The sequence below is a fragment of the Nannospalax galili genome, unplaced genomic scaffold (assembly GCF_000622305.1).
Source record: "Nannospalax galili isolate Female #2095 unplaced genomic scaffold, S.galili_v1.0 scaffold253, whole genome shotgun sequence".
Classification (NCBI taxonomy): Eukaryota; Metazoa; Chordata; class Mammalia; order Rodentia; family Spalacidae; genus Nannospalax; species Nannospalax galili.
Window position 1 is genome coordinate 985904 of NW_008335287.1, and position 25254 is coordinate 1011157.

The following is a 25254-nucleotide window of genomic DNA, read 5'->3' on the forward strand; positions in this document are numbered from 1 at the left end:
CATCTCAGCTGGGCTTTGGATGTCAGGAAGGCCACCCAGGACAACGTGTGAAAAGCACTGAGTCAGGGTGGCAGCCATGTTTTAGGGACATCCTTGCCCTCTGCTCTGTCGTGCTACAATCTGAGTATATTGCCCAATTGGAGTCCCTTCTTAGAGTTCAGAGCTGCCTCTAGTATTTTCTACTCTCTTACCTGGTGGGCATTTGTGCTTCTGCAAGAGAAAATGATGCATCCCTCATTGTTAAGGGCAGGAGCCAAGAATGCTCCCTCTGAACACCTAGACAGTTCCGGGCACTGAGTAGGAACTCAGTGCTTTAAAAAAAAACATGCTGAATTCACTTCCCTTTCTTTCTTTCAGCTCACAAAGCAGAGATTCTAATTCCTAAGGAGAGCCTCCAGGGGCCTACCTTTCATCACTCCTCTGTGCTTATGGTCTATCATACTGAGGATGCTGCCTAGTCTCCTAGTCCCTAGCATGCATCTCTGGAACCCACACTTCTTTTTTCTCCTTCCCCATTTCACCATTCAATCTCCTTAGGGAGAAAGTATGGTATCTCTTTCTTTCACTCAGTTCCTGGGCTTGATAGGGGAGTTTGGGGCTATTCTGTGAATAAGAAATAACATACCCAACTCTGACATGGGAAAGGGCAGGTTGAGTTGGATTCATGTTATAGCCTTTCTGTGGCCTGGGTGGGCATGGCAGGGGATAACTCTTTGGGTGCTGGGAAATGAATGAAGCCCAAAGTTTCATTCTCCCTTCTCTTCCTCCTCCTTCCTGTCCCCTTAACTTCAGGAAAAAACAGTGTGACATTCTCTTTCAGGGATTGGGCTTCAGTTAACTTTTTAGGCATTTTAACCACCTGAGAACCCCAGCTCCATACTGTGAAATGTAGCAGAAAATCACTCAAAAAATGTTATGTGCAAATATTCCAATGATCCAGCCTCCCTTAGGTTCTATAAAATGAGAATTGAAATCAATAACAGATAAACTCCAATGAACAAAAATGAAATTTGGCTTGCAAAAGATATTACCTGTAGGCAAACATTTACATTTCTTTTCCTTTTTCTTTATATTATATATAATGTAGAGTTGAAGCAATTTTTATCAAGTGATAGGCTGGTTCTAAGGGAAGTCTCTGTGTTTTTTCCCAGTGATTCTTATCTGGACTAAGACTAAACTAAACACCCACCCTGGGTAATCTAACATGCAGACACATGATGTTAAAGAATCTGCTTCAGGAGGTGGGCACTTGTACCAAGCTCCATGCTTTTCCCTCCCTCTACTGAAGAAGGGAGGCCACCCCAGCACCTGCTAAGAAAGCCTGTCTTGTGTTTATCTGGTTATACCACCCTGGCAAGCTGAGCTTCCTCCATAAGCAGTGAATGCTGCCTCCAATATCCATCCCCTTGCCCCAAGGATCACTGCTTTGACCTCGAGCTATTTCATCCTCATGGATTCACAGATTCTTGCTGGGTAAAGGGGTGTGTGGAGAGATAACCAGTAGGATGCGCCTGCCATGGCAAAGATTAGGCAAAACAAGGTGCTTCATCGCTCTGCCCCTCTAAGGCAGTTGGGGGGTCTGAGTGCCCAGTGAGCATTATTCTCTTATTCATGACATCTCTGTAAGTATTCTGGTAGTGGGTTGGTGTGTGTGTGTGTGTGTGTGTGTGTGTGTGTGTGTGTGTGAGTGTGTGTGTGGGTGTGTGTAACTGAATAGCCACATTCGCAGTTTATGTTTCTGGTGCTTATCTAAGAATGTTTAAAAGAAGAAGAAAAAAAAAAAAAAAAAAAAAAGCAAGGGGCAAGAACTGCTTCTTACTCTCCAGATGTGCTGTGCTGGAGAAAGGCTGGAGAGAACCAAACGTGGGTGGTAATAAATTAAGCAGATCCTTCCTTCCTCAAGGGCCACAGGAGGAACCCCTGCAGCTCATGGGCGTTGCCTCTGGCCCACAGCCCTTTCCACCTCCAGCCTCGACTTGGGATCTGTCTGACTGCTTTGTGATAGAAGAGCAGGGATGGATTGAGCAAGCCAAGATGGAGAGAGTGTTTGGGGGTAGTGTGTGGGGCAGGATGGGAGAAAGAGGTATACCATCGAGCAACCTTGATGGCCCAAGGACCACCGGCTCCAAGGACTTTCCATCCTGCACGGCTGTGACCCGGGGTTGACTATGCTCTCAGGAGGCTGTACTGGGGGCGGGCATCTTTGAGGATGAGGTGGGCCAGGGCTGATGCCTTCTAGAAGAGGTAGGAGATTCAGAGGGCTCATGCAGCTAGGGACCTCTTCCCTATAACCCTCAAAGGGCTCCCCAGGGCTGGGAAATCCAGGGTCGTCTGCTGGCGACAGAGGTCCCTGAACCCCTTTTAAGGTCTCGCAGGCTGGGGTCATGACTCCCTGAAGACCTTGTGGGCCGTGTGTCTGAGCATCTGGAGTAGACGGCGGGCAGAGGGACCGCGTGTTGGCATTGCTTGCCAGCTGGTGCCCTGCGGCGATCTTGGGGTGCAGGTCCCGCACCGCCCGGCCGTTCCCAAGTTCGAATCTCCAGGCGGGGGATCACACTGCCGAGGGCTCGGCCGCGGCCACCCGCTCCTCCCTCCGAGGCCGGCGGAGGAGGAGCCGCGCCCGGCCCCGGCGTCGCCCTGACTCCTCCCCGCGCGGGCCCTGCGCTTCCTCCCGGGCGTGCAAGCTCCGGGTGGAGGCGGCCGAGCGGGAATCCAGGCCGTCCCGAGGTCCCGCCGAGCCCGAGAGCACAGCGGCCATGGTCAGCGCGGCGCCGCCGGGCACCTGACCCCCGGGACGCGGTGAGCGACGAGCCCAGGAAGCGTGGGGTGCGCTCGGTCTGGGGCAGCGCGGAGGCCTCGGCTGCCCACGCGCGTCCGCAGAGCAGCGCGGTCTTAGCGGGGCGGAGGATGGGCGGGGCGGAGGATATGCGGGGCTGGGGATGCGCGGCTCTTTTGTGCGCGCGGGCGGCCGGGCTATGGAAATGACCCCCGAGCGGGTCCCCAGTCCCGTCCTTTTGAAGGACGCGCGCCCGGAACGGCGGCGCGGGCTGCTCAGTGTCGCCGCGCTCCCGCAGCCCTAACAAAGCGCCTCTTCGCCTTGCAGAGCCGCGAGACGCCGACGGAAGGTAGGCGAGGGCCGGGCCACCGCACCCGGGGTCGGTGCTGCACGCCTGCGGGTTTCCAGGGACCCGAGACCCGCCCTCTGGTCACACCTTCGCGACCTGCGGCGCCCCCGGCTGAAAGCTGCTACTGTGAGCCGGTCCGGGAGCGGAGTGCAGTCCCCGAGGGAGCAGGAAGGGTGTTTGTTCTGTCGGTGCAGGCAGCCCCAAGATTCAGGAGCCGTTTGCAGCCCTTAAAGTGGAGATTTTTAGAAGGTGCGTGGGATCGGTGCAGGTAGAGACTTTACCGGTGCAGCTGCCAGGAAAGGGGGACAAGACTTGGTGACACTTGCTCTGCAAGCCCTGATCGCCAGAGCAGCTGGGAAGTGAGTGTGCTTGTGTGTGGAGTGAGGCGCATCCTGCCTGGGTCTGAGGTGCAAAACCAAACCTGCCCCCAGCAACGCTGATGCAAACCGGCCTTTGCTTCAAGCACTCTGTGAAATTGAGAGTGACAGAGGCGATTTTTCCAGCCTCTACCCCTACAGACTAGGCCAAGGTGCAAATAAAACGGGAGCTGGAGGACTGTCTTGCCGTAGACAACCTCATTGCTCATTGCTATGAGATGGTCTGCTCCCCCTCCAGGTGCGGAGGAAGCACAGAGACAGGCTTTCAGTACAACTCAATCTTGAGTTGAGGAAATCAGAACAGAGCGTGTGGTTGTCGTTGTCACCGACTGAGTAGCTTTTAGGATGCTGGGCTTGAAGCCCAGCGTAACACCTGAGCTAGGCTCCTAGGACCATGAAAAATTCCTCAGTTGGGTTCCTTCTGTCATGTTAGCGTAAATTTATATCTCTGCATGCTTCCCGAGGCCTAACAACCCACAAGACAGTGCATTTTGCAGTGTAGTTTATCTGTGACTTCTCTACTAGCGAGCATATGCTGGTGGCTGGTCGCTGACCTGGAATTTTATCTTGCTCTGGAGTTGAAAGTAGCCGAGAAATACCCAGACTGTGTAAGAGTAACATGATGCCTGACTGAAAAAGAGTTTGTGTGGCCTCTTAAGGCTGTGGTTGGTGTTCATAGAGGAATGATGTGAACTACTGGGGGTGAGGGGTATTTACAGACTTGATTATTTTCACCTGCCCCCACTGCTCTGCTGGGAAGCATTCTGAACTGCGGTGTTGATCAAGGAAATGTTCAAAGACATTGCCAACCCCACAGAAGGGCTTTACTGGGGCAAAGAGGAGGAAGTTATGCTATGCATGGTCTTTGCCTTGAAATGTCAAGGATCAGTCATTTTAATAGGTCCTTGCTCAGAATGTCATGGGTTCTTTTTTTCTTATTCATTTTTCATTTTAGATATGTAATGGCCCTTAATACCAGTAGATGTTAACGCACAGGACAAGAATAGGGCTCCAGTGAATTCTGAACAGCCAATCGTAATTTAATAAGCAATGTTCTTATCAGGAGTCAAATGTTGTTCAAACAGATTGTTTTAAATGTCATTGCAAATGACTTTCTAAACTAACATTTCACCAATCTTGATACTTCCATTTCATGTTGATAATGAAAATACATTTTTATCAATCTTATGCTGATAGAGGGTTGACATGTATAACCAGAGCCTTTCAGAGGGATTCAGACAGCCAGGGCCTTTCAGAAAGATTAATTTTATAGATGCCAACTCATTTGTACGCCAATAAATAATGCAGTTTGAATTCTGGCTATTGATCCTGCATCTGTTGGGCAGAGGCTTGTGAGGAGGCTCACTGAAACTTGGAAAAAAATTTTATCCTATTATATTTACCCATAAGAGAATTGTTTTAAAACTAAAGAATTATACAAATGAGGAACTTTGTTAGATATAAGCTTGCTTCTTTACTGAAGTTTGTACAAGCCACTGGACACTCATTCAGGTTTTTGCATGGAAAATGTACAAAGTATCTAATAGTCACCTCAAACACAACGTTTGTGAAATCCCATTCACAGATGTGAACAAAGCTCTTCGCTCACACCCCAGAGAGCTCGCCTTATAACTTTAGCTGTCCTAAACTGATTTATGTAAACATGGCTTAAGAAATGAAAGTTGTTTTAAGAATTTTTAGAAAAAAAAGTAACAGACATGCAGCTGTTTTGGCTTCCTTTACTTTTGCTTAGTAGTTGGTTATACATTGCTGGATCTATGTTGTACAAAGCTAATTTTTTTTTTTCCTCTAACCATTCTAACTACTTGATTAGGTAATCCACCCATTATTGAATTTAACAAAAGCCTGGATTCACAACAACCTTCAGGATAGTCAAAAGCTTGTTTAGGCTAGAAAATGCTATTAAGGTACCCTAACCCCAGTGAAATTTTATGATATGTATTAGCAAAGAGAGTTATTTTCTTTCAAAATTATTTGAATGTGAATTTTTCCCTGTTCAATGGCATGTAAGATTTCTTGTTATATTTTTTATATCACAATTGTATTCCTGGTGATGCTGTGTTGCTTTTGGTACCCAGCTTGAAAGGAGGCGCACTGTTTGAGTAGAGAGGAGGCTAGCTGACGGTCTTTACTTTGGGGCTAAACTGCAGCAGTTTGGGACAGAAGTGTTCTAGATAAAATGTGAGCCAGTAATTGCTCTGGGGAGCTCATGCTGTACTTGAATTTACTCTCCTACTTCCTTTTATACTGAAATTAGTATAAGATGGTAAACCTGAAAATCTTAGCAGCTGATGAAAATGTTTGTAGAAAAGCAGGAAGAAAAACACTTTAATTCAATCATAGCCATTATTGGGCTGTGACATGCTCAATGGTGAGAGCTAAGGGTATAAGTGAAAAGCCTCTCCAGGCAGGGTTTATCATATCACTGCAGTCTCAAAGTAAATTAGTCACTTGATGGTCACTGCCTGGGCTGTGGACCCCCAACAGCTGTGTTTGAACACAGTTCCGAAGCATCTATTATGATACCTCGAAAGGAAAGAGGCTGAGCCTTCAGGGGCATGCGGACAGACATTCCGTAGAGCTGTTCAGCTGCTGGGCCACCTGGAAGGGAAATAAAAGGCCTGGGCAAGGGGCTCTGGCATTGTGCTTATTTATTATTTGGTTTTCACTTACCAGACTCTGTCCCCTTTACACTCCCTCCAGCCCAGAATAGATACCCACTTTGCCTGGGGTACCATTCTCACAAAGTTCCTTTACCCCGATGCTGGAAAGTTCCTGAGTTCACGTATGTACTTCCTACTGGCCTTCTGTTCACACATTCACTTCATTACTCCAGCCCCACCTCCACCTATTTCTTTCTCTGTTCTGGATGGCACTGTGATTTCATCAGCTGGGGGTGCTGAGTGGCACACAGTACAGATTCCTGATGGTCATCCTCTTTAAGAGCCTGTGGCCTTTTGGCAGCCTCAGTTTGAGCTATTTGGGAGGAACATGCTCTGAGCAATTGTCATTCTGGGTGGTAAATGTTTTGATTAATGGTACTGTGCATCTGCCCCTTATTTAACTATCCCAAGTTAGAACTCCAAAATACTGCCCACACTGACCCTTTATTCTAAAGGAGTCATAAAGGCTTATGGATGGCTGATTGGGAAGGTCATTGGTGATGAAAGACCCAGGTTTATGGCAGCCTTCATCAAACTGGAATTGTTCTTTGCAATTTCAAGGAAAATTTACTAGTCAAATTCCAGCTTTGTAAGATTCCTGCTGCTGGTTAGATCTTCCTTCTGGAAAGCATTGGATTCACAGGTTAGACTTAAATATTCGCTTTTGGAGGGTGGGGGCAAGAAATGGAATGATGTTTGAATCCTGAACTTTATCAGTACTGTCCAGTTGGCTGACTATAAAGGGGCCGTTAAGTTCTCCAGGGGAGTCATTCAGTAGTCCTATTATGTGTCTGTCCCATGTGCATGTTGATGGTTGAGGGATAATAATAATCATACTAGAGTTTGAGTCTCAAGTCCACCTGCACTTTAGTGCTGTAGTCTTGAACAGATTGCTTGATTTTGCCAAGCTCCAGTTTCTACATTTTAAATGGAAAACTGATACTGTCTACACCCCTGAATTGGAAGGATTAAATGATATGAACGAGACAGTTTACATGAAGTACTTGGCATAGACTAGGCTCACAGCAAATGCTGGGAAGTAAATACTAATGTTACCTGAATTCCCAACCACATTTCAGCCCTTCTGTTTTGTTTTGTTTTGGGGTGTGTGTGTGTGTGTGTGTGTGTGTGTGTGTGTGTGTATTTTGGCATTGAATTTGTCATGTGTGTGTGTGTGTGTGTGTGATGCTGGGAAGTAAATACTAATGTTACCTGAATTCCCAACCACATGTCAGCTCTTCTTTTTTGTTGTGTTTGGGTGTGTGTGTGTGTGTGTGTGTGTGTGTGTATTTTGGCATTGAATTTGTCAGTAATCTGCCTAGGAAGATTAAGGGAGCACCAAACATTACCTGTAGCTGGTCTCAGTAATATAATGATGTTTATGTGTGTGGCATTCATCTCTTCTTGCCCTCTATTCGCTAGCATTCAAAGGCTCCTGCTTTGCTGCTCTGAAGGTGGACTTAGGGCCACTGGGCTTAAGTTACTCTCAAAGCTTATGCCTCCTTTGCAGGCTTCAGGTATTTTCTTGCTTGATTTTCAGTTCCTCTCTGGGATCAGCTACTTCCACTAGCTCGCCAAAGTTATCGCTCAACAGACCCCTTCCAGATGGCTGTTGTTACTCTCATTGTCTAAACAAGGGGACTCAAGAAGTGTTTTAGTGCAGATTTGCCTCCCAAGTTTCCTCTCGTAACAGAAAAACGCAGCTGTAGTTGTTGACTTCATCACCAATACACTGAAGTAAACTTTTGATGGCTTTTTACTGTAGTTTGGTAGTCACTCTTAGCTCTTGGCTTCTGCTTGGTTAGGTCTAAGACTGAAATACCCTGGCCTTGAAGCCCGGAGTGGGGGGATATGGAGATTTATATGGGGAAGAAAAAGGTGCAAAACCTTTGTATTGCTTTTAGTACCTCCCTTTAGGGTAAGTGTTCTCCCCTGAAATGTCTGTAACATGAGGTCAGTCCATGTTTGCTGAGCCCTGGGGGGAAGAACAGACTGTTACTCACTTGGGGGAAGATATAAAAGTAGGAGTGGGCCCTATGCTTAAATTTCTGCCAAGTGGGGAGGAAGAAAAAAATCTCACACATGAAATTACTGATGAACATTTGGAGAATCATGTTAACCAGCAAAAATGCATTTGGTACCAGATGAGAACTGACAGCTTGTCACCACGTGTAACATCGCCTGGATGTTTCAGTTGGCACTCCCGTCCACTGGTGGAACTTCCCCACACCTTTCAGTCTAAAGAATGTACTCCTAAGCTTGCCGTCTACAGAGGGAGGGAGATGAAGTTAGAGATAAGGAGGGGAAGCCGTTTTCAAAGGGAAGAAGTTTGATCTAGTGACAATCCAGTTCCCTCCCCACCCCACCCCCCTACACACAAAAGCAGGCTCAAAGCAGCAGATAATACCAGGACTTCTCATCATGTCCTGTGTTCATTGGCTTAGATCACCACCCTGAAAAACAAAAGGGGAAGTGTGAAGAGTCTTTCACTTTTGAGTTTTTAAACATATATGGGGGGGAAAAAAACAAGCAAAAGTAGAATGGTCTAGCTTTTCTGAAATTGGTCAGATTACAGCCCAGAGGGTTGTAAGTCAGGGTGGGCTGGAAAGAGCTGTGGAAGCATCCAGAATCTCAGAGCCCTGTGGAGGTTTTTAGCAGATCTTAGTTGACAATTGACTAGCCAACTCTAGGTGATTCTCCTCATCTAAACTCCTACCTCTTAGGGCTTTGCATAGCACCTTGGTGTTGCTTTTCTGATGTTTATATAGCACTGTCAACATAGTTTGAAAACATTTGCATACTGATTAGTTAACCCAACAGACCAGCCCTGGGAAGTCAGCCAGAGGTAGCAAGTAGCACTTCAGTGATAGAAAAGCTCCTGATAAAAGAAACCTGCCCCAAAGCTTGGACCTACACCCTGCCATGTCACTTTCCTGAGTGACCCCCCTGAACACTGGGGCTGTAGTGCAGAGTCATTCAGACCCTTCTGAGGCCACCAAGTTTTGCACAGGTGGGCTCGTCATATTTTGAACAATTATCTATGGAAAGAAAGCACACAGCCTAGAGCAGATTTGTTACAGAAAGCTCCTTTATCTTAGATCCTGTGTTCAGCATCATAACTTGCATGATCTACCTGTTGTAAGGATCTGCTTTTTGCTCATCTATTTGAGTGCTGATCCAGAGCTTGGTTTGGTTAAAGATACTGCTTTATTGTCAGCACTCTTGGGGGTTGAACCCTGGGATTTACACAGGCTAAGCATACACGTTGTACTGCCGAGTTACGTCCCCAGTCCCTTGTGGAAAGTGCCGTGTTTTGTACTCAAGGGATTGTCTGAAAGCCTGGTTGCAAATGATTGAGGTCACCGTCTCAAGGGTGTTTGTTGCATTTGGCATCCATTGCATCATGAATCTTCTTGGAAGAGGGGACAGGATTTGGACTGGATCCAGCACATTAAAAATCGATTATTCTTCAAGGAGAAAGAAACATCTTATTCTTAAAGAGAAGTACCTAGAATTGTGTGATCTGTATTTTTAGCAAAAGATGACTCAGAGCTTTTGATGGCTCCCAAGTTTTTACTGTTCCTAGGGAAGGTGAAAGCCTGGGACTGAAGTTGGGGTAGGTTAGAGAAATGGAAGACAGGCCGGTCAGGAATACAGAATGAGCTACTGGAGGTGGTGCGTTCTCTGAGATGCTATGTAGCTTACAGGAGGCAGCCACACCTCTCCATAGGAAAGGTTGGTTAGAATGCTGTTTGCTCCTTCTCTAGGCAACTAAGCATTACCTAGAGTACCCTGGGACTCCAGCAAGCTTTGGGGAATAGTCTTCCTGTCACACCTCATATAATTGTACCAGCAAAGTTAATTGAGTTGGTTTTTGAAGTCATCTGGTCTCATGTAAATAAGGAGGTGGCTTCATAGTAGACATGCTCAGATGGAGCCTTTTGCTGCAGCCCTCTGGTATAGCTATGAAGAATGCGGTTCACCTAGACCGAACAGAGTGGAACCAGTCTACTTGGCCATACCTCAGATTTCCAGCATCTGGGCAGGCTGTCGGGAGCTGACGCTGTACTTGCTTGATACTCTCCATTAGTTATCCATTAGTTCATCTGACTGGACTGGCTGGATGGAGCCTTTCACTTTCCTGAGTCCTGACCAGAGGGGCTGTTAGAGAGGGAAACACTCTCGGGCTTCAGTTTGATAGCCTGGCCATCGGCCAAGGACCAAGCAGGAAAGGAAGAAGTCTCTCTGCCTCTGCTGTGCGGGTGTGCACGTGTGTGTGTGTGTGTGTGTGTGTGTGTGGTGGAGGGTGGCACCACTGGCCAGGCAGGGCCTTGCTGTGGGGAACATTCACATGTAAAGCCTCCCAAGTGTCTGGTGGGTCCAGGGGAGGTGAATGTGTCCAAAAGTGACCTGTCACCAACCTGTCCCCCTCTCTGCTCTGCACAGGTGAGCGTTGTGGGCTATGGGATGGATGAGGTGGAGCAGGATCAGCATGAGGCCCGACTCAAGGAGCTGTTTGACAGTTTCGACACTCTGGGAACTGGGTCTCTGGGTCAGGAGGAGCTCACCGACCTCTGCCACATGCTGAGCTTGGAGGATGTGGCCCCCATGCTGCAACAGACGCTGCTTCAGGACAACCTCTTGGGCAGGGTAAGGTCTAGGGAAGTGGGATGCAGATTCTCTTGGGTGCTCAAGGGAGGGGGGTGGTGCATGTGGCAAGCCACAGGTGTTGTAACTTGTCTCTTGCAATCTGGCCGTTAACCTGGTGTGGAAAAGAACATGCTGGGCATACATAACAGTGCTGTTTGTTCCGGTGACAAGGGCCTACTAAATTTAGTCTGCTCTGGAATTAAGTTGTATACTGAGTATCGTAGGTAACAGAAAAAAAGGTTGTTTCCCAGCTTATTTGTTTCCTTGTTCCTTGTGGATCATTTTATTTAATCTACATTCACCATTGGAACAGAAAAGGGGTGGGGGAGATTTCCATGGAAGAGAAGGAAAAGACAGGAAGAAAATGGCCCTTCTAAGGAAGAGTGGATTCTATCATGTCTTTTAAAAAGCTATTTCTACCCCTGGGAGGTAGATGTGGTGGTGCACATCTTTAATCCCAGCACTTGGGAAGCAGAGGCAGGTGGATCTCTGTGAGTTCGAGGCCAGCCTGGTCTATATAGTGAGTTCCAGGCCAGCTGGGGCTACAGGGAGACCCTGTCTCAAAAAGACTAAAAAAAAGAAAAAAGCTTTTTCTTCTGTGGGTCATTTTGGGGTTAAGATTTAATCTTCCATCCAGGAAATAAGAAGGCAGAGAATAAGTAAACATAGCACAGGTCATCTCCAGCCCAGCAGGACCAGCTTCCAGCAGGGATGTGTGTACTGTACGTGCAATGTGAACTTCCACAGTTGACAACAAACAGTCACATTTTCCCTCTAGATCAAGTCACAGACACAAGAAAGAGAACAGGACTCTTTCCTCTCTCCTTCACACTGGTGGGGGGAAGGACATTTGGTTTGTTACAATTTGAGATTGCCTTCAGTTCCCCTAATCATAATCAGTAGCATCATTTATAAAGCTTTGTGTAATACATTCTGCTGTTGATTGTGGAACGGGGAAGAAGGAGAGAGGTGGCACTTCTGAGCGGTGTTGCTGTCATTGCTGACACTCTCTGTCCAGTGGTTTCTGTGATGTGGTGTAACTTGAGGAAACAGTCATGAAGCTCAGCTTGGCGCTGGTGACTGCACTTCCTTTTTCTCGGTGTCTTTTTCGCTGCCTTTTAACTGACAAGATGGATAAGTGACCCCCTGCATCGTAGAAGTTGTTGACTGTGTGTGACCTGAAAGAGACAGGAGTAGCCCTCACCCCAAAATGAATGTACAAAAGATGCTATTGGGGGGTGGGACTCGACATCATGAATGTAGTGTCAAATTGTTCACACTTAAATTTGAATTTGTTGCAAAAACTGGGGTTACCCTTGGTCACTCTGAGGAAGATTCAATGTTTGTGAATATGTATGCTAAAAAATCTAGCATTAAAGGCAATGAAAATAGGAGTGTGAAAGACTGAACCATTTACTCCTCATTAAAATAGTGCATCTCAGGGTTTTTGAGTACTGTGCCCATTTTAGACACGGTAGAGAACAAGAGTAACATTTCCTAGTGTTAAATGGAGATCCTCTGCTACAGACAGATAGCACCCAGCAGCTGACTAACAGTTTGCTCTCCAGATGTTGCACGTCTTCGCCCTCATTTGGTAGACTTAAACCAAGGGAACAGTTATCGATTGATTTGTTATCGGCCTGACTATGGCCTGACACCACCAGCCTGCTTTTTATGTTTACTTTTTGCCTGAATAATGAATACCTAAGTGGTCTATATGTGATATTTACTTAGTGAGCGGGTGATAAAGTTAAATAGATGTCTGCATGTTGATTTCACGTGGGAGGTTCCCTGGTGACTGTCTTGAGAGCAGGGTTGGCATGAATTAATACGCTACTGTTAAATTTGCATTTTTATGAAGCTGAATTATTCTCAGTTGATCACATAAATTTGGCCATATGCTGTGAGGCTGTCTCTATGTTTATAATTTTAAGTTGTAAAGAAAAACAACTTCTTAGAATTTACTAGAAAAATTCTTCACTGTCACCTTTCAGATATTCTATTGAGTAGGGATCATAAGTTGTAAAATTGTAAGTTTTAAAAATTAACGTTTTTAAATGACACATAGTAACTGTGTACTTAAAGGGGCAAAGTGTGGAATGTCAATACTTGAGGCAACACATCAGTTAGACCAAGGTAACTGGCATTTCCTTGTTTGGGGAACATTAAAAGTCCTTCCTATTAGCATTTTGAAATATTCAGTTAATTGCTGTCAATCATAGTTATCTTATAAATTGGTTTTGTTTTGTTACCTTTTCATTTATTTATTTTGTGTGTACATGACATGGCACAGGAGCGGAGGTCAGAGGACAACGTGGGGAATGATTTCTTCTACCAAGTAGGGTCTGGGGATCAAACTCGGGTCATCAGGCATGGCAAGGCTTTTGCCCATTTTTGTCTGTCTTATTTGACACAGGGTGTTCTTTTATTAATGACATGCTTAAGTTCAAGTGGTCGATTTCCTTCTTTATTTTCAATTCATTGAAAGCTTTTTAAAGATTTTCTCGTACATATATTTAGTCATTTGAAGAGCAAATCTGAAATGGAGAAGTACTTTCTGGCAGTGATTATTTGGATTTGTTCTCAGTGTGTGCAATTACACTTGATCATCACATCCTACCTATTTATAACTACCCTGCAATCACACACTCCTGAGGCATATCATTGAGCTGAAGTCCTTCACACTTACAGCAGGAATGCTGGGAACATTTCTCCTGTAGAGCTCAAATGTCTATTTGTTTTGTCCTCCTGTTTAACCCCAAGTCCAACCTGTGGCAGTGAGGGCTACCATTATTATTTGGTTTCATGTTGGGTTTGTGACTCTAGATAAATCATCCTGCTCTTCCTTTAAGGAGTCTCATAAGGATTGATTTAATTTCCTCCATGAGAAGACCTGATCAGGAGGCTGCTAGACTCTATTCTATCCTGTATTGATGCTTTCTTGTCAAACAATGCAAAGTGAGCTTGCATTTTTGGAACTGTGACTCCTTAAGTCTCTTTGCGTGCGTGCGTGCGTGCGTGCGTGCGTGTGTGTGTGTGTGTGTGTTTTCTGTTTTGAGACAGGGTCTTCCCACAGCCCCAGCTGGCCTGGAACTCACTATGTAGACCAGGTTAGCCCTGATCTCATAGAGATCCACCTGCCACTGACTTCCAAGTGCTGGGATGGGATTAAAGGTGGCCCACGCCTGGATGGATACTCCTTAAGTCCCCTATAGTATTTAGTGTGACAGGAAGCAGGTGCAGAGCAGTGATTGTTGGAGGCTTTGGACTGTGAAAAAGCAGGTACAAGTGCTGACTGGCCATTCTCTCTGATCTGCCTTTTTGTAGTAGTACCTGATACCTTTGTCTGAGACTATGTGGTCAGGAAAGCTCATTAGATTTGAAGTATTCTGACGCTTTTATGAGTGGCTTCATGTCTGCCAGTGGGTACTTCTTGTCCTTCAGTGGTCATCACCACTATTAGTCATTAGGCTCATCAGTTGGAGAAGGAATCCTAGTACCTGGTAAGGCTTTTTCAAAGTCAGATGACTCATTTGAGGCAATGTCAGAGTGGCACACTGGAGTCACCAGCCCTTTGAGTACATGGCTCCACAATTTCTTTGGCACCAATATGTAAACACGAATCTCATTTTCCATACTCTCTCCTACCACCACCATCACTACTGCCACCAGAAACAGAGGTAGTATATAGTTGATGTCAGACCTGGATTCAACTACTGACTCTTGCTGTTTTCAACCATGTTATCTTAATACTCTGAGCCTCAGTTTCTTCATCTATAAAATGGAAATATAATAGCTTCCTCATAAGATTGTAATGAGAGTTAATGAGATTGTGTGTACCAAAAGCCTATCAGAGAGCCAGAGATGCAGTCCCCAGCCATATCTCACTATATGCACTTCTTCTTGACCTGCTACAAGAATGGGTCTTTGATAAATAGTGACTTCCTCATAGGGATTTTCTAAAAAAGCTTATGAGACTAGAGAATGAATTTGCTATGTGCTTTTTTGTGTGGTAGCAGTTTGCATCCATTTCCATCTTCAGGCTCCTTGGATCAGTCTTGAAACACAGCTTCATATAGTTGCCTAAGGTTTTAAAAATCCATCTTTAAAATAGCCAGGTGTGGTGGCGCACGCCTTTAATCCCAGCACTTGGGATGCAGAGGCAGGCGGATCTCTGTGAGTTCAAGACCAGCCTGGTCTACATAGTGAGTTCCAGGACAGCTGGGGCTGCAGGGAGACCCTGTCTCAAAAAGACCAAAAAAAAAAAGGTCTTTATACTGTTTGCAGTAAATGACTGCTAAGCTATAATAACCCAAATGCTTTATTTAGACTAGAACATTTCATAACTGGGTCTTCCATGGTAAAACACATCTGTTTGTGAGTCTCTGAAGTTTTTCTTTGCCTAATGCTATAAGTATAATTTTCCAGTTTCTATAGTCCATGTTTCTATATCCATCTCAACCTCAACTAACAATGTTTGGAAGTCTCTCTGACTGATTTCCTTGTGTCTTAGTAGATGCAAACCAACTAAATCTGATGACCGCTACAGAGACCTTTGTCTTGGTTTATAAGCTTGCTTTGTTAAACACTGGTGTGAATTCTCTTATGCTGGGTCTCTTTGAAGTACTGATTGGGCATGTGTAGAAGCTGTATGCATTTGATCTCTGTGATTGCACAAGATGACTGTGTTATGTAGATCCTTTATTCTTCCTATTGCAGCTCTGTGTGTGTGTGTGTGTGTGTGTGTGTGTGTGTGTGTGTGTGTGTGTGTGTGTGTGTGTGTGTGTGTGTGTGTGTGTGTGTGTGTGTGTGTGTGTGTGTGTGTGTGTGTGTGTGTGTGTGTGTGTGTGTGTGTGTGTGTGTGTGTGTGTGTGTGTGTGTGTGTGTGTGTGTGTGTGTGTGTGTGTGTGTGTGTGTGTGTGTGTGTGTGTGTGTGTGTGTGTGTGTGTGTGTGTGTGTGTGTGTGTGTGTGTGTGTGTGTGTGTGTGTGTGTGTGTGTGTGTGTGTGTGTGTGTGTGTGGTCTGAAATAGCATTCACCTCTTGTATGGTACTTAAACTCTTTCAGAAAGGCAATTTGGATTCCTAAAAAAAAAGCATTCATACAAAATGTGGGGAATAGTGATGAGGTAAATTCTACCAGGCGGTGGTAACACATGACAAAAGAACATTAGACTTGACTGGTCTTCTAGTCTTCCTATTCATTTAGTTTAAATGTCATGTGTGTTTTTAGTCAGTCATGTAATTTCCCCATTGTTGCAAACTGCCCTTTGAGCATAGATGGAGGGATGCTTGTGAAATGAGTGGCAACAATTCTTATTGAAATGAGGAAGTCCCATGCACAGCCTGGAAGCTCCTTATCCTGTGAGATTTAGTTGCCTTGTATATTTATTAAGGTTTCTAAATTTTTACAAAATACAATAGTAACGGTCCCTTGAAAGGGAAAAGTTGTACTAAAACTTCCAGTTACTGAGCAAGTGAGCCTATTCTTGTGTGATCCTTAACAATGGGGGCCATTTATCAGCGCTTTGGTTCTGGGTTGAACACTGAGGGGCTTTTTGCCACATCAGTATTCATGAGTATTGATGGAAAATAGCAGTCACCTGCCTCCCTTAGCTGGTCTCCTTGAGTCAGAGCTGTGGCATTTACTGCTGTTTAAATCCCAGGACCTAATATCTACATGCCCCTGAAAGAAGGAAAATAAAGATCAATACAAGACTTGAAGCTGTGCTAATTGTTTTGATCAACTGCTGAGTGATGTCTGGGTTTTAAGATTTTTTGTTTGTTTGAAGAAGGGGGTCAACTAGGTAGATATTATTAGGTTATGAAGACCCTCCTGATTCATATCAGATGCTTTTTTCCCCCTAAAATGACTGATTTTCTGCCCCGTATATCCATTTTGGAAACCTTTAACTGTGCCTGAATATCTTAATCAAGGTCACAGACAGGTCCCTATTTCCCTTACCACTGGACAAGTAGGACATGCTGACTTATCAGGGCCCCTGCCAGCTCACTTTGTCTCTTTCAAGGTACTCACCAGATTCTATCTTGTTGTTACTAATACACGTTCCTCTCTTCCACATTCCACTCTGTGTTCTAGCTGATAAAGTCCTTGAGAGCAGAGGTCAGGTGTCTCAGAGTTAGTGTTCTCCTGTCCCTGCTGCTGCTGCCTCCCCCCTGGTGTGCACTGCCCTCCCCAAACCCCCACGGCTCTGTGTGAAGCCCAGGGTTGACTTGCAGCAGTAGGGGGGTTTCCTAAGGTTAATCAAAAGTGAATGGGGTCTGGGTCAGGCAGAGTTGCTGAATGTGGAAAAGCCCCATCAGAAGACTGGTTCCCCAGATAACCCGGTCACTTCTAAAACATGTGTAGGAACCAGCCAGGCTCATGCCTTCTCTGAGCCATCTTCTTTGTAAACTGACAGGTGAGATCTCAGATGTTATAAAATTCAAATGGCAAAATATCTAGGAGAAAACTTTCAGTAGTACCCTCACTCATCTAAGATTATCCAGGACCTACATGAATAACACTTTGTGATAACTGGATCCTTTATCCCATGTAGTGACAGACCAATATAGACATAGATATCTCACTGGATATATGTATATAATTGGAAAGTAAAATTTTTTTAAGTGTTTTGCCAGGCGTGGTGGCGCATGCCTTTAATCCCAGCACTTGGGAGGCAGAGGCAGGTGGATCTCTGTGAGTTCAAGGCCAGCCTGGTCTACACAGTGAGTTCCAGGACAGCTGGGGCTACAGGAGACCCTGTCTCAAAAAGACCAAAAAAATTTTTTTTAAAGTGTTTTTAGCTTTATTTTTATTTTATGTGTATGTGTGCATTGCATGCATATGTGTAAGTGTACCTGTGTCATGCAATACCCACAGAGGACAGAAGAGGACATCAGCTCCCCTGGGACTGGAGTTACAGATGGTTGTTAATTGCCATGTGGGTGCTGGGAATTGAACCCCAGTCTTCTGTAAGGATAGCTAGTGCTTTTAACTGCTGAATGATCTTTCCAGCCCCCAAAGTTTTAAGTTTTATCTGATTAGGCCAGCTGGGGCTACAGGGAGACCCTGTCTCAAAAAAAAGACCAAAAAAAGAGAGATGGCTCAGAGGTTAAGAGCACTGACTGCTCTTGCAGAGGACCCGGGTTCAATTTCCAGCACCCACATGGCGGCTACGAACTGTCCTCAACCCCAGTTCCAGGGGAATCCAAAGGCCTCATCTGACCTCCACAGCATTGCACAACACAGGTGCACTCACATACATGCAGGCAATACACTCATATACATAAAATAAAAATAATAAAATATTTTTTTAAAAAGAGTATATTACACATAGATTTTTCTTAATCATTTAAAATCTTCTTTCTTGAGCCATTTGTTTTTTTCTCTATAGTAGACAAGGGATAGCTCAGACTTCATTCAGCACATGTCAGTCCTCGCCCAACACTAAATGACCCCAACCTATTAGTTTTTGAGTATGTTTATTTCATCTTTTTAAAATAGGTTATATAGAATTATTAAAATAGAGTTTTTTTTCTCCTCTCTTCTTTTTTAGTGTAAAAGTGTCATCCATGATTTTTGTTTGAGAGAGGCTGGTTGATCAGTAGTTGCCTCTTGTTATTACCTTGGAGGGCTGCTGTTGTTTGTTGCTTCTGGTCTGCAGGGGGTGGGTCACAGCAAAAAGATGTTTGTGATAAAGCTGTGGAGTAAGAACAGAGAAATACTGCATTTGGCCCTTTGGGTCGTGTTTCACATGGCAAAAGTGCTTGGGTTCTAGCTGTGACCCGTCACCCCCTTGCAGATCAACCCATTGGCTGTTTCCCCTCTGTCTACTGCTTGCTAAATAATAAAGGCTATGAAATTTGGGACCCCAGGGTAACCTTCATAACTTCTCCTCACTGAACTGAACCAGTCAGGAACAAACTTGGAACTGAGGGCTTTTCTTTTAGTTTGCTTGCTTTTTTCTTTTTTCTTTCTTTTCTTTTTTTTTTTTTAGGCAGGGTCTCATGTAGCTCAGGCTGGCCTAGAACTTGCTATGTAGCTGAGGATGACCTTGGACCTTGAATTCCTATCTTCCTGTCCCTACCTCCCAAGTGCTTTGATACAGACATAAACCATGAACATGCCCAGTTTCAGAAAGGCTCTTTTCTTTTCTGATACTACTGTCAAAACTTAGACCTTTAGAAAATCCTCAGAGACCTGCAGAGCAAGCCTAAAGGACTTGAACTTCTCAGGACAAATACCCCGCCTTCAAGTGGGTTCTCTTCCTGTTTAGCTTGTGGGAAGGGAGACAGGCTTCATTCAGGGCCCTTTGTGAACAGCCTGAGTCAGGAAACTTGAAATTTGGGGTCTTGGGGCTGGAGAGAGATGGCTCAGCAGTTAAAGCACTGGCTGTTGTTGCAGAGGACCTGGGTTTGGTTTCCAGCACCCACATGGCAAATAACAACGGTCCTTAACTCCAGTTCCAGGGGATCTGACACCCCCTTTTGGCCTCTGCAGGCCTTGCATGCACAGGTGTACTAATAAACATGTAGGCAAAACACTCATACACATAAATAAAAATAAATATTTTTAAAAAAGAATTGGGGGCCTCCATATAGCAGACAAGTTCAGTTTCTTTGATTCTGGGAAACCTCACAGATTTTGGGAGTACATAGGTCCAAGGATCTCCCCAATGTTAGCCCACCCTCCTGGAACTTGCCTGCCTCTATCTCTCATAGCCAGTTGCTATGCTCAAAAGATGGCCCTGTTTCTCTGTAAAAGTTGTGAGAACAGTCACTCCATTATTATACATGTTAATATTAACTTCTACTTGTGAGAACTTAGTCTCAGAGTGTTCTAGACATTTTATATAATTTCCATTTTACCTCGCTAGCACTACTTAAGATGGTATAAAAAAGCATAAGCGTATGCAGTGTTCTTAACACCTGCCCGTCATCCTGTGATATTTCTTATGGATTTAAGCTCCATGAAGACAGTGAATTTTTTCACTCATCCCTGCTGTATCACCAGGGCCTATCTGGCACATAGCAGCTGCTCAACACATATTTTTCAAATGAATCATACATGTCATTTGTTAGTTATCCCCATTATTACAGATCAGCAAACTAAAGCTCAAACTGGCCAGGTTCTCGCTAGGAAGTGAGCAGCACAGTTGTCTTCAGAGCCTGCTTGTACCTCACAACCACACTGCCCTGAGAAGAAGGAATGATTCTAGGCATTAGGAGATAGCTGTCAGATGGACTGAGCTCCTGGGTGTGTGCTGCTCAGACCTGGATGATGGAGAAGATGGCCTGTCCCTGTGAGCTCCACTTCACCTGGCTGTGCCACACCTGCCTGAAGCCTATTTCTGAAGCCTGGCTGTGTGCTTCTTTCTTCCTGAAGTTTTAAAATGGTTTGTTAAATATGAAACCTTAATTAGCAAAGGTTACATTCCTGCTATTGTTTAACCATTTCATGAGCCATCCTGTTTCCCTGAACAAACTTCTGCTGTGGCTTCTTCTATTATATTGACTTTGAAAGTCTTTATCTTACTTGAAATATGCTAAGTTTTCAACATTTCTTAAGTCTTCTCAACATACACATGCATGCATGCACAGGCTAAATGTGACTATGGGGTGATGAATATGTTAAATCTCTTTATTGTGGTGATTATTTCAGTATGCATATATCAAGTCATCAAGTTATACCCCTTAAATATAGACAGTTTAAAAATTGTTAAGTAAAGTCCACATGATCTTAAAGGAATATAGGAGCTGGAGAGATGGCTCAGTGGTTAAGAGCACTTGCTGCTCTTGCAGAGGAACAAAGTTCAATTCCCAGCATCCATACTGAGCAACTGTAACTTGCCTGTAACTTCAACTCCAGGAGATCCACTGCCCTCTTCTGGCCTCTATAGGCACCTGTATGCTCATGGCGCACATATAGACAAGCAGGTATAAGCACAACACATAAATAAAAGTAAATAAAAATGTGAAGATCTCTACAGGGAAGATGATTTTGAAGAACAGTTTTAATGAATCAAAGATAACATAACAGAGCTTACATATACTTTGGAAGAATGTGGCAAACTATAACTAAATTCAGATTTGCTTGTTTTTTTGCAGTGTTAGAGATTGAACTTAAGGCCTTGGACATGCTAAGCAAGTGTTCTACTACTGAACTATATCACTATCCCTCTTACCTATCTGTATATATCTGTCTGTCTATCTATTATTTGAAATAGGGTCTTACTAATTGCTCAGGCTGACCTGAAACTCGCACTTTTACTCAGGTGGGCCTTGTATTTTAGACCCTACTGTAGTAGCTAGAATTACAAGCTGCAACCACCGAGCCTGGCTCAGAAATCCAGTTTTATGACATATAAATCAAGATGGATTCTTGTCCTTTGCTTTGATCTTTGCAGATAAGGCATTGTGAGATCTTTCTCTATTGTTTAGATGACTAATACAGGTTGCTTATTCTCCAAGTTTAATTTGGAGTTATTTTTATTTGTCATCTGTTAAACTTCTAGCCAGGCATGCCCAACTGGCTCCATGCAGCTTAGGACAGCTGTGAATGTGACCCAATACAAAGCCATAAACTACTTAAAATATTATGAGGTTTTTTTTTGGCAATTTGTATCTTTTTGCATTTTTGTAATTTATTGTTGTTTTGTTTTTGTAATTCAATTGTGTGGTTCTTGTGTGAGCTTTGTAGATAACAGCTCCTGGGTTACAATGTCAAAAGGTCAGATACACCTGCCCATGATTTTAAATGATACTCAGAGTCCCAATACAAGTACAAATTATACATTTTCCAACTTTTATTTCATATTGCTTACAGGATTCTGGGCAAATAAGTGCCACATGATCAAACCAGAACTGTGGTGAATAGAAACCATATCTTTCCCCACTGCCTCATGCTGAGATCACAGACATGGAAGCTGTAGAGGATATACTTGCCATTAAAAAAAGCCTTTACCTTTCTAAGCAGTTCTGAAGAGTGTTTCCTTAAATAAAACTCAAGGTTTTCCCCCCATTTTAGTCAAAGTAATTATATTTTTATGAAATTATGAAAGTGCTCCTTGGGTTTCTTTTATTCTCTGTGTTTGCTATTGATTTCTGCTTGTTTATGTACTCATGGGGACCTTAGGAGATACATATTATATACTCTTCCCCAGGCAGGACCATATTGAAGTCATCCTCATAGAAAGCATATTTCCTTCTAGAATGGCTTAAGAGATAAAGGCATCTGTGGATGCCGTGACAGTGGGTCCTTAACTTGGGAAGTTTTTCCTAATGTCTAACCTAACATCTTTCTCTTCTGATCTTGTTCAAAAAATAAAAGGAGCTGAGAGTTCAAAATATATCTTTTCCTGAGTTTATAAAGAAAGTTTTGCCATCTATTTTTTCCTTAGGGGTTGAATACATAGTCATATTGATATAAACACTAGTATCCTCATGGTAGTGGGTGTCAAAAAAGGATCAGTCCACTTCTTCATGCTTTAGAGAAATGAAGGAAAAGGGAATAAATATGGGTGATTTACTTCACAGTTGTCAGGATGAGAGCACATACCTTGTAGATGAATTTGCATTCTTAGAACTGTGGGAATGGTTTTTAATTTATCTTTAATTATTTTTAGGTGCATTTTGATCAATTCAAAGAAGCATTAATACTTATCTTGTCTAGAACTCTGTCCAATGAAGAGCACTTTCAAGAATCAGGTAAGGACACTAACATTTCCTCTCTACATTCTCCTTTTTAAATGTATCCAGGGAAGGGCTGGGGATATAGCTCAGTGATAGAGTGCTTGCCTGGCATGCACAAGACCCTGGGTTCAATCCCCAGCACTGCCCCACCCCCAAAAAGACTGAAGAGTTTTCTGGGGAAAATGTGGGGACCTTGAAGCATGCCTGTGAAGGATTTGAGATATCTGCCCTTCATAGACTGAACCGTTATTTCCAGAGACTTCTCTTTTGATATTATCATAAAAGCCTTGCAGCTGTTGAACACTAAAACAAGACTTCTCTGTTACAGCAGCATATTATATGGAAATAATTGGATTATTCCTATGCCAGTGTCAGGTGGTGTGGTGATAATTCATTCTTAGAGGGAACACAGTGGAGCGGAATGGTGGTTCCTTTGTCCTTATTTCCAATGATGCATGAGTGTGTGGTTTAGGGAAATTTTTCTTGAAGGAAATGTGGCACACTAGAAACAATTCCATCTAGTCTGGTGAGTAGATAACATCCTGTTTATAGATGTGACCTAATGAGGATATGATAATTGTCTGTCCCCCACTCTCAGATGATAGCTCTTGAAGAGTCTGCAGTTCATCTGCATTCCTAGGACCTAGAAGAGTGTTTGGCACTTAGTAACTATTCATTAACTCATGAAGTAAGACTTACTATGGCACTTCATTAATTTTTTAAAGTACCATACATTGTAAGAGATACATTTTTATGTATCTCTAAACAGAGAATTATTTTAAATATAGTGTAAAATGCTATTGATAGTAAAATATATTCTAATTTAAATGTGTTCACATCTGGCATTGGTGTGTGTGTGTGTGTGTGTGTGTGTGTGTGTGTGTGTGTTACAGGCTGTTTTAATAAAATACGGTAACTTTAAGGGGAATTCTAAAGTGTAGACATTTATATTAAAGGACAGAGTTTTATGAAATTATTTGGTTGTGATGGGCTGGAGAGGGGCCAACTATAAAAGGACACTGAGAAATTTTTTATCTTATGATGGTAGTTCCATGATTCTGTGAGCTTTTCTGACCCATAGGCTGCATACTACATACTCAAGGATAAAATTTACAAACTTCAGTAAGTTCATCTACTAAATTTAGTAAATTAGACCTCAATGAACCCGACTTTAAAAAAGAGAACATCATAACTATAGTCTAGTTTGAGACTGAGCAGAAGTCATTAGCATCTTGTGGCTGCAGTGTGACTTGTTTATGTGGGACACAGGTGGGGAGCTCATTTCTTGTCCTCATTGGTGATCTCAGTCTTCATTGTACTTCTGGAATGTTCCAGATTTGGGCCATGTGTCTGAGCATTGCCTTCAACAGTGTTTTGGGTTCTGAGTAGTGTCTCCCCCTTTTTGCTGATGGTAACCAATCTTAAGAAGGCTGTTCTCAAGCCCAGGGCTTGGTAGAGCTCTCTAGAAGCTCCCAGTGAGCCAGAGAGAGATGTTCTTAACATTCTTCAGACTTTTCCAGACTAATAGTAGAATTCCCATAGATGGGACATAGACTTTTGTTGCTTAAGGGCTCTCACCACATTTTGTTAGTATTTTTACTTTTAAAAAGTTGGTCATTTTAAAGCCGGTGTGGCGGCGCACGCCTTTAATCCCAGCACTCGGGAGGCAGAGGCAAGCGGATCTCTGTGAGTTCAAGGCCAGACTGGTCTACACAGTGAGTTCCAGGACAGCTGGGGCTCCAGGGAGACCCTGTCTCAAAAAGACCAAAACAAAAAAAGTTGGTCATTTTGATAACAATCGTGAAAGATCTAGGGACCCTGAATTGAGTGATAGATTTTAACTAAAGTACGAGTGGGCAATTTAAACATAAATTCCATGTCCTCATATGGTTTCATGTGAATTTGGAACTTTAATAAGCATGGTCTACATAGGGAGTTCCAGGCCAGCTGGGCTACAGGAAAGACCCTGTCTCAAAAAGACCAAAACAAAAAAAGTTGGTCATTTTGATAACAATCGTGAAAGATCTAGGGACCCTGAATTGAGTGATAGATTTTAACTAAAGTACGAGTGGGCAATTTAAACATAAATTCCATGTCCTCATATGGTTTCATGTGAATTTGGAAAGTACAGACTTGCTACTAGACCCTTTGGTCATCCTTTCTTGAAATTCTGTACTGTCATCTGCCAGAACATTGTTATCATAAAGGTTCAGGTTTATGGTGACCACACATGTGGAGGCTACCCCTACAGCTGTGACCTATGGGAACCCAACAATAGCATGAGTGTCACAGCAGCTGGTGGAGCTTGAGAACTACCAGAGTCAAGCTGACAAAGCTAGCTGCAGATAGAGCCTTCCTCACTATGTGTGGCCCGTAGTACTGTGCAGGCAGAGGCTGTCATTTGGACCAGTCTTCCTGGACCGCACTCAAGGCATTTTTATCATTCCATCATGTGACAGAGCTGCCCCCAAATCAGTGGGATGCAGCAATAAGGGCCTGTGGACAGCGTTTCAGACAGCGTTTTGGTGATGCCACTGATGCTTGTCCTGGCAGGATGAAGTCTAGAATGAAGCTTGTGCTTCAGCAGTGTTTTACCTACCAGCATGAGTCAAGTCCTAGCCCATGCTCTCTGCTGTGTTCTGAGCATCTCTGCATTTCTGCCTTTGGCCTCTGTCTCCCTGGCCCCTCCAGTTGTTCATGGGACTCAAGCAGTTCTTTCCACTGAA

General features: G+C 43.9%; 1 protein-coding gene across 5 annotated transcripts in view; it reads left to right on the plus strand.

Annotated features, from left to right (window-relative positions):
* The first annotated feature begins 2658 nt into the window (after positions 1-2658).
* The window catches only part of Nin (ninein), a 103666-nt gene continuing 81070 nt past the window's right edge, over positions 2659-25254 (plus strand). For 4 of the 5 annotated variants that reach the window (XR_003849002.1, XM_008829842.3, XM_029561971.1 and 1 more), the window contains exons 1-4: positions 2678-2799; positions 3104-3374; positions 10633-10836; positions 22462-22543. Coding sequence is in view for 4 of the 5 variants with exons in the window: in XM_008829842.3 (XP_008828064.1) it covers positions 10654-10836; positions 22462-22543 (265 nt within the window). In the remaining variant the exon portion in view is untranslated. Of the gene's footprint in view, positions 2800-3103; positions 3375-10632; positions 10837-22461; positions 22544-25254 lie in introns of all 5 variants that reach the window. The other variant, XM_029561970.1, reaches the window with a different exon arrangement.